Below are 14,564 nucleotides of genomic sequence, written 5' to 3'. Positions count from 1 at the left end.
GAGAGAATATCAAAACAGTATGAACTCACACTACTAGAAATACATGGTTTCCAATCTCAGTTGGGTCCTTTAAAAATTTGTCCTGTTTGTATTTGAACTGCTCTCTTTCCCTTTCCTTCTCCCTCAATGAACAGTTGAGAAAACAAAGGCAACCAAATATCATTTCTTTTCTCCTCTTTCCCAAACCTAACTGTATCACCATCCAGAAGAAAGCCTTTTCCTATTCAGTGTAGCCCAGCCATGATTTCTTCTTGCCTCCTCAGCAACTCTCCTTCTTCAATTATCCTTAAATTTCCTTTTCTATCACTTTCTTCCATCATCTCTTAAAACTGCCTAAGTCTTTCTCATCCTAGAAAATGTTTTCACTTAGAAGTGCATCTCTGTCTACCTACCGTCCTCTCTCACCTACCCTTTCCAGTTTCCCGGAACAATGCTATATACCTGCCACCTCCACTGCCTCCTGGTCTCTGGCCCCTCCAGTGGGTTTAGAAATGAAGAGATCCTTGAATGAGTCATGGGCATAAAAGGTATAGCACAGGGAATAGAGTTAATGGTACTGTAGTAGCATCGTGTTGTAACAGATGGTAGCTACACTTATGGTGAGCATGGAGAGCATAGAGAGATGGTGAATCACTATGTTGTACACCGGAAACTAATATAATATTTTGTGTCAACTACATTCAAATAAAAAAAGTAAAAGATGAACCCGAAAAAACTTTTGTCCCAGAAAATAAGGGAGTTTTGAGAGAATGATGGTACACATCAAAAGAACACAAAAGCCAGCTTGACAATTTAGTACTAAAAAAGTAATGATAATAAATAATAATAGATTAAAATGCACTGAATAAAACAGGAATCCATAAGTTCATACTCACATAAATAAATTAATGAATAAATCAAAAGTTTGACAGTTAACAGGGTATTTACAGAGTTTCAAAGAAACTTCCCATAAAATATTCATTAATTAAAAAGAAGAGAGGAGTAACTTTACAGAAGAGAAGACTGAGAAATACAATATTAATCTAGTGATCAAAATTAACATCATCAGTAATGGGACAAATTTAAATCATATAACTTTCAGCAGTGAGGTGACAGGAATGTAGCATGACTTCTGGAATATTCCTAGCAAAGATGTGTAACTTAAACCTAATCATGAGGAAACATCAGTGAACCAAAACTGAGGGGCATTCTATAAAATAATTGGATTTGCTATCTGCTAAACTGTCAAGATCATGAAATCAAGGAAAGACTGAGGAACTATCTCAAATTGAAAGAGATTGAGAAACATGACTGATTCTGTACCAGATCCAGTTGCTACAAAAGACTTTATTGGGACACTAAGTAAAACTCAGATGGGGTCTGAAAGTCAAATGGTAGTAATGTGTCACTGATGATCTCCTGGTTCTGATGGTTATATTTTGGTTAAGTACAAGACTATCCTTGTTTGTAGAAAATACACATTAAAGTATTCAGAGTTAAAAAAGGAGAGAGAGATTCTTGGAGAGGCAGAAGCTGGGAGGAAGTGGAGGCTACTGGTACAGAGCACTGTTTCTATAACTCTCCCTTCCCTGTCAGCTCTGTGATATTTATCACTCTTCTCTTCCTGAAAATCTCTCCTCCCTTGGCTGCCATGATGTCTGGTTCTTTTCTGGTTCTTCCTCTTTCTCTTTATTTTCTAGTTTTCTCCATCCTTTTTCTGGACCCTCTTCTCATTTTCATCTTCCTCAAAGTTCTGTCCTTAACTTGTTCCTCTTTTCATTCTATATCCTCTCCCTTGGTAATCTCATCCACTCTTGTGGTTGTAACCACAGCTATTTGCTGACAAATCAGATATCTACGTCCTTTTCCAGATCTTTGACATATGGGTTCTCTCAAGTTTCTGGTCTTATAGATACCTCAAATTCAACTACTGTAAAACTCACATTTTCCCAATCTGTGCTTCCTCTTTTCTCCCTATTTAGTTGTACAAAATGGAAACCTGGGAGTCATTATTGACTTCCCTTTCTCCTTGATACTCATAACCAATCAGTCACTAAATCCTAATCTCTCTACTAAACTGCTGTCAAATCCATTCTCCTTTCCATCCCCATTGGCACTTCCTTTAGTAAAGCTCTTATCATCTCTTGAATAAATTGATTAATTAACTGTTGTTTTTCTCCACCACTTTTCCAACTATCAGTGGCCTACCAACTTGTGTCTCAATTTCCAATCTGACTTCTTTTCTTTTTTTTTTTTTTAAAGATTTTATTTATTTAGTTGACAGAGACAGCCAGCGAGAGAGGGCACACAAGCAGGAGGAGTGGGAGAGGAAGAAAGCAGGCTCACAGCAGAGGAGCCTGACGTGGGGCTCGATCCCATAACGCCGGGATCACGCCCTGAGCCGAAGGCAGACGCTTAACCACTGTGCCACCCAGGCACCCCCCAATCTGACTTCTTTTCTTAATCTGTCCTCCCCAAAATTTTCGGGGTGCCCTTTCCAAAATATAAATCTGATTGTGTTTCCTCTCTGTTTAAAATCCTTCACTGGCTCACCATGTTTACAAAATTTCTTGATGTGGCAATCCTGTCCCTTCATGGCATAGGTCTTTGCTCCCTTTTCATCTTGATATCTCCCCAATCCTTTTCCCTGAACATATATTCCAGAATTAATGATATGTTTAAGTTCCCTGAGCATACTTTGTTTTCTACATCAATACTTTTACTCATATTCACTCTTCTGTGTTCTCCTATTCCTCTAATAAGGTGAATTTCAGTGTCACCTCCTTTGGGAGGCCTCTATGAGGCTACCCTCACTTCTTTCCCTGGCCCAGAGAAAGGTAGTGACATTTTTCTCTGTTACCTCTCTATTCACACCTACTTCTATAGTTGCATTTATCAAATTGAATGGTAATCACCACATGATGAACTTCTTGATAGAGGAATTATAGTTTAGCTCTGGTCATCGATGGCTACAGCAGAGAGCCTGACCCAGGAAAAATGCTCACTAAACATCTGTTTAATTATGACAGATATCTGAACACATCTTCTTTACCAACAGAGTAGTATCTGTCAACCAAAAAGTGAAAATAGTACAGTATATTTATTTATCCAGGAAAAAAGGATATTATTTGTTTGTTTCCCTGTTTCAATATCCTCAATATCCTCTTAAATTCTATTGTAAACAGTTTCTCCTCTTCAACATACTGTCAGAAATTTGTTTATTGATCTTTTTATGTTCTGATCTTTATAACATACAAATTGTAAAATGTGTCAGAGCATCACAGAGAACAGAGGCTGCTTCAGAGGATCCAGCAATAGCTGCAGAATAATCTATCCAACTCTATAAAGGAAAGCCCTCATCTATGGCCACATGCTATGGATGTAATTGTTATGAAGGAAGAACATGGGAAGCTGAATGTGCTGATCAAAGTTAGCAAATCAGTAAGATATACCTCTTCTCTGTTTATTTGCACACCTTCTTTCTAGAACATTCTTATAATTCACTTCACACTGGCTCATTTAAACTAAGGACATCTTATTTAAAGTTGGAATAGCCTGACAACAACAATAATATCTTACATTTATCTAGCTGTATCTCATCTGCACAATAAACTTAAGGGATTGTTTTTGTACATTTTATCCTGATGGCTTTCTAAACATGGCTAATTCCATGAACCCACTGGGCCCATCTTATCCCTGATCCCTGGAATCTGGCTCTAGGCATCCTTTTCAACTCTTCTCATCCTTATGCACTGTACACAACCCCTGATCACTTGCTATAGAGATGGTACCATAGAGCCATCTGAGTAAGTGTGATCTCCCACTCTTGACCAAAGCCCTCACAGGGATGGAGTTCTTTCTTCTTTCATTAAAAAAGGTTCTCCTTTCTGGTCTTTATTTCTCTGTACTGAAGGGGATGGGGGAAAAATGACAAGCTTTAACTAGAGTTTCATGTGGAACAGACACTTAAAGTTGGAAGTTCATTTTCTCTAATAAAGGAGTTTTATTACTAGATGGTAACAAGCACAAATATGGAGGTAGAGTTGCATATATCCAGGGAAGAAATCAAATCAAGTAAGAAAATGGTTTTATCTAGGCTTTCCAGAAAAATGTGAACAGCAGGTGAGTTGGGCACAAAAAAAGTAGAAAAGAAAAGGCTTCTATTGTTCAGAGGCTTTCTGATGTTTAAGAGTTCAGAGATAGAACTGTTCTTGGTGATGTCAAGGGTAGCTGGGTTGCTGAAGTGAGGAGAAAGGAGAGAGTTGATGTCACTGAACTAAGAGGATAGGTATCAATGGGTCACACACAGGAATACTGGAATCAATCAAAAGTATGGCAGGAGTCAATATTGAAAGGGGGACTATAAGCAGTAAGAATGAGTTTTCGGTGACAGAAGAGTCTCCTAGAAGCTACTAAATGACAAAAGCAAAGTTAGGAAGAATGTACCTTGGCTGAACGATATAAACCTCACAGGGGAGAGGAATGCATGAAGATGAATCAAGTGATTTAAAAACAATTAATCAATCAAACAATCGAGTCTTGGTTTGGTTTAAAAAGTATCTAACACAAAGTTGAATTAGTTCTGGCTTTGCTACTGACAAATATTATGGTCTTGGGCAAGTCATGTTATTTTCCTGGGCCTTTGTTTTCTCATTTATAACATGAAAAAGATTCTTAAAACCTATAGCACATGCTACACTTTTAACCATGAATTTCATTTTTGTCTTATGTTACCAGGTTTTGGGTCAAAAATCTATACCTGATTAATTGATTTCATGTATTTGCTCAATATTCATCAGCTGAGAAGAGCTAATGTCTTAAGAATCTGTTTCTTTCATGGCAGTTTAACAAAAGCCAGTGAAATTTAGTTGAGTATACCATCTCCTTGTTCTCTGAAACACTTCTATGAGGTAAGTAATATAGTAGTGATTATCATTTCCATTTCACAAATAAAAATGAAATGAACATATAGCACTTCCCATAGTCTTTTGTGCATTTATTTTTTTTCAAATGATTAACTTTTTATAACCCATGAACCTATAACTACCTATACATATTTGTTTCTTCTGACAGACTATGGGACCCTTGATAATAATGATAATAGCAATGGCAATAATAATAGTTATAATTCCTTTAATTTATGTAATCTTAGCACCAACACCAGTGTCTGACACATAATAGACACATGTTTACCAATGCATAAACAGTCATGTCTTCATTAGAACACAAAATAAGTTTACTTGGTAACCAAAGAATTTCTCCCCAAAATATTTTTTGTACTCTAGTTGCCAATTTAGGCTTTTATCTGAATCATTTAGATAATCACCTTGAATTTTCAATTTCTTGGCCATGAAGTGACCAAAAGAGATAATTCTAAAATTGGTAAAAGAGAATTTTTACCTAACCAATGAATTCTCCTCATAAAACATTAACATTATATTTGGTACCACAATACCTACGAGTCTAAGAAAACAAAACTTCCCATGAGATTGAAAGGGTATGAAAATTATAATTTTTCCTGTAAATTCAAATCTTAAATTTATACGGACATTCATAGAGAGCAACTAGGCATGAAAAATAAAATAAATAAATAAATAAATAAATAAATAAATAAATAAATAGTAAAATTTGAATACATTGCAAAAATATTTCTACATAAAAATTTAATGATAGCTCTTTGAAAGATAAGACAGCCACATCATTTTGGCTTTATATCTCAGCCTGATTCTGGTTTTCAACCAAAGCTTCCTGAAAATCTTCTTCTACTGAGATGTTGCTTCCAATCTAATGTCAGAATGCATGACCTATGAGTTGTTTCTTCAGTGGTTGTAGGTGTCCACTAAAGTATTCTGTCCTCCACTGTGGTTCCCCAACCCTCTGAGGCCTTACTATGGAGCATGCTGAAAATATGGCTTCTGACAAATTTCTTCACGATGATACCACTCTGGCCATTCCCTGGAAAGTTATTTAAAAATCCATAAAACAGTCATTGTATATTAGCACCGTAGATCACTAGGTGAAAAATTTTAGTGCCTGAAGAGGAATGGCAACTGCCAAGCCACACGTTAGAAACATAAAATAGGAGTTGCCATCACCATCTACCCTGTGCAGGCCAGCTACTTGAAAAATTTGTTCCAAAGCTAATGAAGTCATAGGGTGATTGAAGGCATGGCAGAAGAATCAAGAAGAGTTCAATCTTTCTCAAAATAATGAAGATGTCTCTTTTTTTTATCTTTGTATTTCATCTTAATCTTTTGTACAGCGTAGCTGTTCACTAAATGCTGATTAAATAACTTACAAAATGGCTTAATAAGTCTAGCCAATATAGGAAAAAACTAACAAATATAGAAACTCAAAAGTATGGCAATCTGGGGCCATTTTTGGTAGGAATAAATGGCTTTATATTTTTCAACAAGCTTCAAGATTACCACTGTATCCCAGCACATGTAACAATTAATAATCACAATGATTACTTTGTATATTTAAGAAAAGCATCTATTAAATCTACCACTCTTTAAAAAAGTCAGAAAACTGTATAGTATAATTTGCAAGGATCACCTTGTAAAATGTTTAAAAAGTAAAGTATAGTATAGAGAAAATAACAAATAATATTATAATAACTTTGTATAGTGATAGAGGATAACTAGACCTATGGAGATGATCATTTCATAATGTATGAAAACATCAAATAACTATGTTGCACACCTGAAACTAATATAATATTGTGTATCAGCTATAACTCGATTTTTAAAATGTAGAAGGTTGGAGTTTAAGAAGCCAACTCTCAAGTACCCAGGTAAAGTCAGCTGGAGAATCAAGGTTCCAGATGAGTAAGCTTTTATTTGGACATGAACACTTTTTTAAAATCAAAAATACAATAACTCATAACTCTCCCTAGCTTTTTTTTTTTGTCCACACACCCATGCTTGCTAATAATGCATGTGCCCTCAGACAAAGTACACATTGAATTAAATATATTAAATCTTAGTCCATGCTGTTTAAACCTAAAGAATCATGGTTTTGAAAACTACTCATGACATGCCTGTAAATTACACTGAAATTCTTCTGGACCTCCAGGATTGCAAGACAAAAGATAGTTCAGATTCCCCTTTGTCCCTGACAAAGGAGCACATTTCAATTATTCCCAACTATTTCAACAGCCTAGTACATAGAATTACACAATAGCTAAATTTTTCATAGTTAGCTTCCCCCTTCCCTTTAATCGATCTCCCCTATATATTTCAGTAAAATTCACTTAATTATCTTTGAATCACATCAAATTCTATTGGGCATATCTTTCTCAAAATCAAAATTCTTTGGCACATGCTTCAGGATTCTCCATTTTTTGTCCTTCATATCAATAAACACAGAGTCACAGAATATAAGAATTCACATTTGAGTTGCTATCTTTTTTCTTAGTTCTTGGACCATACTCTCCACTCCAGTCAAGCTAACCCATTTACTTTATCCCCCATGGGGACATCCTTACTACTGTTTCTAACTTTTGCAAATGTCATATTAAAAAAAAAAAAACACTAATCAAAAGTCTTTTCTCTGAATTTTTACTAGCTAATTACACTCACCAATATTTTCTTTCTTTTTTTTTTTTAAGATTTTATATATTTATTTGACAGAGAGAGAGAGACAGCCAGCAAGAGAGGGAATACAAGCAGAGGGAGTGGGAGAGGAAGAAGCAGGCTTCCAGGGGACAGGGAACCCCATGTGGGGCTCTATCCCAGGACCCTGGGATCACGCCCTGAGCCAAAGGCAGACGCTTAACGACTGAGCCACCCAGGTGCCCCAATATTTTCTTTCAATGTTCCCTAAACATATATAAATGCATGTTTCTAAATGTCTACACTTATCTTTTATTTGTTTTACATGTGTTCAAACTGTACCGCCTTTACAGTGTAGAGTACTTAGTAACTGCGACCAAGTCTTCAAAATTTTTATATATACTTTTGGTATAGTAAATCTTCAATTAGAGTTGAATATCTGGTGGCTTTTCATTTAAATTACCTATATTGATTTATTTATCTATAAAGTGGTACAGTATGTAGTGGAAAAACATACTGTCAAGGAAATTCATAAAGACTGAGCGACCACCAGAGTTAGCCAGGAAGTAGTTTGCTGATGATGGATGATAGGACCCTCTCTTATTAGTTTCAATGTATATAATTAAATCCTGAGGACAAAAACCTGAGCCTAAAGTGATGCTAAGATGAATTAAATAATCAAATCCCAGAACTTACTGATAAGGCATATTTAAGCTAATAATTTTACACTTAAAAGGAAATAAAAAAAGCCTTACTCTCAGAAAAAAAAAATGACAATAACAATATCAATATTAATAATTACCCAGGCATTAAAAAAAGGAGTTATGGCCCAGCAGCAGTACATATGTTTCAAAAGACTTCTGGATAATAACTTATCTAAGGTCTTCTTGAGTTATCTGTGATGATGAGGGAATTAAAAACTAGAATAAATGGGTGAGAGAACTGGTGAATTATAGCATAAAGAAGAGAGGATTTATTGATGGCAAATATCACATGGAAGAGGAGTTTAAATTGTTTGGGTGACTCCCAGTGGCTGATGGAGAATTAGTGGAAATTTCAGGGAGTCAGGTCATTATATAGAAAGCTGATTAATAGGTGAAATTCTGCTTCTGACTTTAAATCCTCTATTCTCTCACTCTCATTAGAAATCCTAATCACAAATAGGAAACTCAGAGCATACGGAAACTACTTTTTGGCAAAGATAGTGGTGTTTTAAGCATCTTTAACTGGTTGACCTAAATAACCTTTGAAGACACTCCCATTCCTTATCTTGTGACAAAATAGAGCAATTTATTAAGGCAACTTATTGTGAAATAGGTTGGAATCAAGATAAGAAAGATATGAAGAAAGTTACTGGTACCTAGCTAGAAAATATGATATTTAATAGAAATAAAATTCTTATATCTACCTTCATTAGCTAAAGTAATAGTTCACTGATTTTGGAGGATTTTCCTCTGAAGCCATTAGACTTTTAAAGTAAGTTTTATATCAAATAGAAAAAAGGTTTCTACATTGGAATCCGGGGATGTACTGTATGGTGACTAACATAATATAATAAAAAATCATTAAAAAAAAAAAAAAGAAAAAAGGCTTCTGAAAAGAAAAAGATGAGATTTTGAAAAGAATCCTCCCAAAAGGCCAATTTCGTATAAAATGTAAGCAAGCATCAAAAAAAGGTGCACCACAATGAAAATGTATCTGCAAACAAAAAAGCACCATATAGTGAAGCGCACTGTATAGAGCATAATTAAACCCTTTATGGTAACAATACTCATCTGACACTACAAGACAAAATACTGACAGAGAATGGCTTAAAACAAATGAAAATGTATCCAATCAAAAAAAAATTTTTTTTGAAGCTACAAACTCAAGGAATATTCTTTATTGGACTTGTTCAATGCTTTTAATGCAATCAACTAGAATTATTTTAAAGGGGCACCTGGGTGGCTCAGTCATTAAGCGTCTGCCTTCAGCTCAGGTCATGATCCCAGGGTCCTGGGATCAAGCCCTGCAACAAGCCCTGCATCGAGCCCCACATCGGGCCGCATCGGGCTCCCTGCTCAGGGGGAAGCCTGCTTCTCCCTCTCCCCCTGCTTATGTTCCCTCTCTTGCTGTGTCTCTCTCTGTCAAATAAATAAAATATTTTTTAAAAAGAATTATTTTAAAGTACTGCTTTCTACAACTTTTTGAAATGGTAAATTTGATTCTTGATGGGGAATCTGCATTTCATCACAAGGATGAAATACAGCATCTTTGGCCAAGATATTCTTCACAGAAGTAGGCTATTTCTGTATTTTATGCTTAGCATATTTAAAGACACATACTCCAGGTGAGTAGCTTGCTCCAAAATACACTCAATTTTTATTTGTGAATAAGGGTCTATTGCTTCAGTGCTCACCCTTCAACAGATCCTACGTCAATATTCTCCTCAAGAACCAATCCTGGAAATTTTCTGGAGAGTCTACTGTAGGTAACCACATGTACACCAATTCTGTTTTATGTCAGGTAAACTGACAGTTGTTATGGCCCAAAGGATAAGTGTGGCACAGATGATGTGGCAGAAGATTGAAATGCATGTAAAAGAATATAACAACTGAATTCTAGCCGCCTTAAAAAACAAACAAACAGAAAACATCTCCAAGCTTAACTTCAATATAAAATAAAATAATAAAAGGATAAACAAACAATTGGGACATTCAAATAATAGGATGCCCCAATCGTGATTGTAAAGTCCATCAAAATTAACCATGAAAATGAAGACACGCTAGCCTAGTCACTTAGTACTTTTGATGTTAACTGTACTAGCCTAACTTCTAATTTTAAAAAATATGATGATAAATTGACTAGAGAATGGATAATTTGGAAAGGAGAGGTGAAGGTCACTGGAGGTTCCAGAATTTCTAAGCTCCAAATTGCTAATATCCAAACTAGCCTCCTTCCTGAATAGTGCCCAGATGGCAAAGACAACACTGATATGTGGTCTTAGCTGCTTTTTGACAAGGAACTGTCACCAGTAGGTGACCCCATCAGTCTGAAGGCAGGAAAATTACTAAATGATGCAAGAAAATGCCTGCAGGCCAGTACACCATGAGTCCCTGAGAAGCAGGAGGGCACAACCTCAAGAAAAATGAATTTTCAGCTGGAGCTTATACAACAGAGACTGTTATCTTTCTTTGCAGATAGAAGAAAATAAAATCAATTTAGTTTCCACAAATATCATGTCTAATAAGAAAAGAAATAAATTCTCCTTTAGAAGATACGAGATCATATAAAAAAAGGCAACATGAATGGCAAAACTCTTGGTAATAGACACCAAAGTTAGCTCTGATGCTATTCTATGAACACAATGTAGTCTGGAATCAACTACTGTAATAGTATGGAGACATTATCTCTGCCACACACATCAGTCGGAAGGTAGAAAGGAAACAAAGTAATCCAAACTAATATAAGGGTGAAATTTTAATATAAGCCCTTCCCTGAACAAAATTGGCAAACACAAGTCCAATTAATTTTCCAAAAGCATAATTCCACTTGTCAGAAAGCAACCCACAATTAGCAATTATTTTTAGCAAAGTGATGCAACTGGAAAACAAATTGAAGATTATCTTTTCTCTACTCTTCTGTACCCCAAAATAAAATGGTATTATATTAAAATATGGAAAATAAAACTAGTGTATAAAAGTGATGAAGTATTACTTCTTCAAGGAGGAATTTATACTTCTTATCTCTATAAACATTGACCTAGCTCAATGGAGGGAGAATTATTTAATATTTAAGTAAGTCCCATTCCATCTAGATTTTGCCATTCCCTTTTAGAGAGATCTAATGCTGATAATTAGCACATCTTTAATTTGTGCTTTCAAGTTGTTCCACGTAAGCACTAGAGGAAACTATGTTAAGCATTAAAATATAGGAAATTAACATTAGACATTAATATGTAAGAGATTAACATTTGAACTTAAAATTGTGTCTTAAAAAAGTTATATGAGATTTTGTTGAAAGAGTTATGCCATTCACTATTAAAAATCAAGATTCAGAAATGTGAGTCAGTTGTTATAAGTCACAATATTGCAGCAGAAAGTTTTTTTTTCCCCAAAAGCAAACTCTGAAATCACAATGTATAGTTCTACACTGTTTTTGCTTATCCTGAAAACTCTTTTCCTTTTATAAATTAAAGCACTGGTTTTCATTATCACCATATAACCACTTCAGTAAGAATGTCTCTTAATTTCTAAAATCAGACTTCACACCAGTAACTGAATATTGTGTAACTGTTAAAAGAATATGAAGTCATACCTTTCTTTCCTGGCCTTTCTTTTAATAATTCCATATTAAGAAATATGAATGCAGCAATATCCTCAAGATTCTCTTCCACTTGCCAGCATATATATGTGAATTGTCCCAGGCATTAATGTTTAATCAGTTTCTTTATAAACATAATAAGTGAGTTAAGAATAGATGACTCAAAAGTCTCATTTTATCCCCAAATCTATACAGGCTAAGAGGAGGAGAGTAAGGGAAATCTTTGTAAGAAATATTTTGAGAATTTATGTAAGTAAGACCCTATAAAAATCAAAGTTTTTAACCTCAAGTAAATCTATTTCATTTTTAAAAGCCATTTTAAAATTAATATCTACTATCCTTTGATTAGTAATTGATCTAACTAAATTCTAATGAGCAAAGTCATTGTGTAAAAAGAAAAAAATCCGAAACCAAAACTCAAATCCAAGAAGTCACCAGTGCTATTTCTCAAAAACAAGAAAATTCTTGGGAGGAGTGAGGGCATCTGGACAATTTTAACATATGTAATAGAAAGAAAATAAATAAATAATTTAAATTATTTACTTTTCCATTGTATCTAAGACACTCCAGAATTTGATATAAGCTTCTGATATACTGAGGGAGACGACTGCATTAATTGAACATTCACAGGTTAAGTTTTGGATGTGAAGGAAGGGGAACTTAAAACAAAAAACCTTCAGCTGTTCAAGACAAGATCAAGCTTTCAAGCCCAATTTAGAGGACAGGAAGTTTTTTTGCTTTGTTTTGTTTTGTTTTCCTAATTGCTTGTATTGGATTAGTCACTAAGCCTGGAAAATCATAGCCAGTCACTTAAGGGTAGTATACCACCTTGGGTAAACAAGGCTTTCAAACACAAACTCAGAATATAAGGGCAAACAGCTAAGTCCAAAGACTACAGTTGGACACTGTTCATGGAGAGTTTGTATCTGATAGGCTCCTACTATCCCCAAAACACCATGGGACACAGTTTTCCTACACTATAATTACAGAATGAGGATAAAAGGCAATGCCTTGGTGGGCGTGTACTGACAAGGGTAAAGTCTGTTCCCTACAGTGTTATTAAAAAACAGGGACAATACTATGATCACGATCACATATCATGCAATGTACTCGATTTCTCTGTACCTTTCTTTCCCAAATGCAATGCCTACCTTCTGTGTGGACTGCAGAGACATAGGTCCAATTGTAACGCTTGACTATGTCAAGCATTGCCCTTGCTTGCAAAGTGTCAGAAGGGACAACCCTCAGGAAGTATTTGTACAAAGTTTTGTCACTCAGGTCGATGCTTGTGGCAGAATATGCAATCTGGGGGATGTCGAAGAGCTGGAGCAGGTTCTGCACTTGAATGGCTACGGAGCTGGAGCCTGGGCCGATCACGCCAGCAATAGGCTTTTTAGTCCTGCCTAAGGGGAGGGACTGGCCGTCAGGCAGGCACCGGTTGAGCCCATCCTTTTCATCTCGAATGGAAATCAGAGAGTCCCTGATGAACTCAATGCTCTGCTCCAGAGCCACGGAGGAGTGCCAGCAGGAGTCCCGGATCTCACTGCCCAGAGTGATATTGGGCAGGAGGACCGGGTCCGCGTTAATCTTATCCAACGTATGGAACATGGCCTCCACTCTCTGGATGCCATACTGCTCCCTGATCTCTCCACACTTCCTCTCGGGCACCTTCTCCGCTGGGGGCTGGTGGTGGACTGAAAAGAGGGCCCCAATGATGACATCTCCGTCCATTCTGGCCACCGAGCGCTGAGACGAGGCTCCCGCCAGCAACACTTTCCTGCCGGGTCCCCTGGTAAGAAGGGACATCTCCAAAAAGATCGCTGGGAAAAAAACCAAGAGGAGCCGGACCATTGTGCTGAGGATGCGGTCCACAGCCGGCCAGCCGCGTTCCCACGCTGGTCCTGCCAGCCGGCTCTGCAGGCTGGCAACGTAGACAGATGCCCGACGCCTGCCTCTCCCAGCTCGGTCCTGCTTGCCAACACCGCTGGTCCAACACTTTCGCCGCCTGCACCCCCGCCTCCTTCCCCTCCTCCTCCTCCTCCTGGTCCTCCAGGACCACCTCCTTGTCCTGGAGGCGTTTTTAGGGGGATTCGAGCCCCCTTCTTCACCGGTGCATCAAAGTAGACTGGTCAAGAGTGCAATGGACGTCGTAGCGGCAGCCGTGAGCTGGACGCTGCTGACAATAAAAATAATAATAATAATAATAATAATTTTAAAAAAAGGAATAAAATCAAAGCTCTNCCTGGAGGCGTTTTTAGGGGGATTCGAGCCCCCTTCTTCACCGGTGCATCAAAGTAGACTGGTCAAGAGTGCGATGGACGTCGTAGCGGCAGCCGTGAGCTGGACGCTGCTGACAATAAAAATAATAATAATAATAAAAATTTTTAAAAAAGGAATAAAATCAAAGCTCGTTATCACAGGACCTGTTTCAAAACTCTGGGTCAGTGATGTTAATAGTTGCCCGGTCCATTTCATTCCAGCACATCATGATACCGGCTAGAGGGACAGCTTGGGAGGCAGCTATGGTGAAGGCTGAAGGTGGTGCGTCTTGCCCGCAGTGCCCTCATCGGTCCCTGGAGGCGCAAAGCCCCGCCGACCCTCCCCCTCCTTCAGCTTCAAGCCTTTTCCAGGTCCCCAAATACCCATTACACTTACACACTTGACGGGGAAAGGGAATAAAGAGGAGGAGGAGCTAAGTCTTTTAACCCAAGGGAACTTTCTTGATTT

The 14,564-nt window shown here is 37.1% G+C and overlaps 1 protein-coding gene across 3 annotated transcripts in view; it reads right to left on the bottom strand.

The window, feature by feature from the left end:
- The window catches only part of GRM1 (glutamate metabotropic receptor 1), a 388,457-nt gene extending 374,560 nt beyond the window's left edge, over nucleotides 1-13,897 (bottom strand). For all 3 annotated transcript variants that reach the window (XM_002922790.3, XM_011229357.3, XM_034669260.1), the window contains exon 1: nucleotides 12,989-13,897. In XM_002922790.3, the coding sequence (XP_002922836.1) occupies nucleotides 12,989-13,688 (700 nt within the window). In that variant the 5' untranslated portion in view covers nucleotides 13,689-13,897. The remainder of the gene's footprint in view (nucleotides 1-12,988) is intronic.
- Nucleotides 13,898-14,564: the final 667 nt, after the last annotated feature.

This window comes from Ailuropoda melanoleuca, chromosome 10 (assembly GCF_002007445.2).
Source record: "Ailuropoda melanoleuca isolate Jingjing chromosome 10, ASM200744v2, whole genome shotgun sequence".
Classification (NCBI taxonomy): Eukaryota; Metazoa; Chordata; class Mammalia; order Carnivora; family Ursidae; genus Ailuropoda; species Ailuropoda melanoleuca.
The sequence above is the reverse complement of the archived record's forward strand: the minus strand, read 5'-3'. Positions and strand labels throughout refer to the sequence as shown.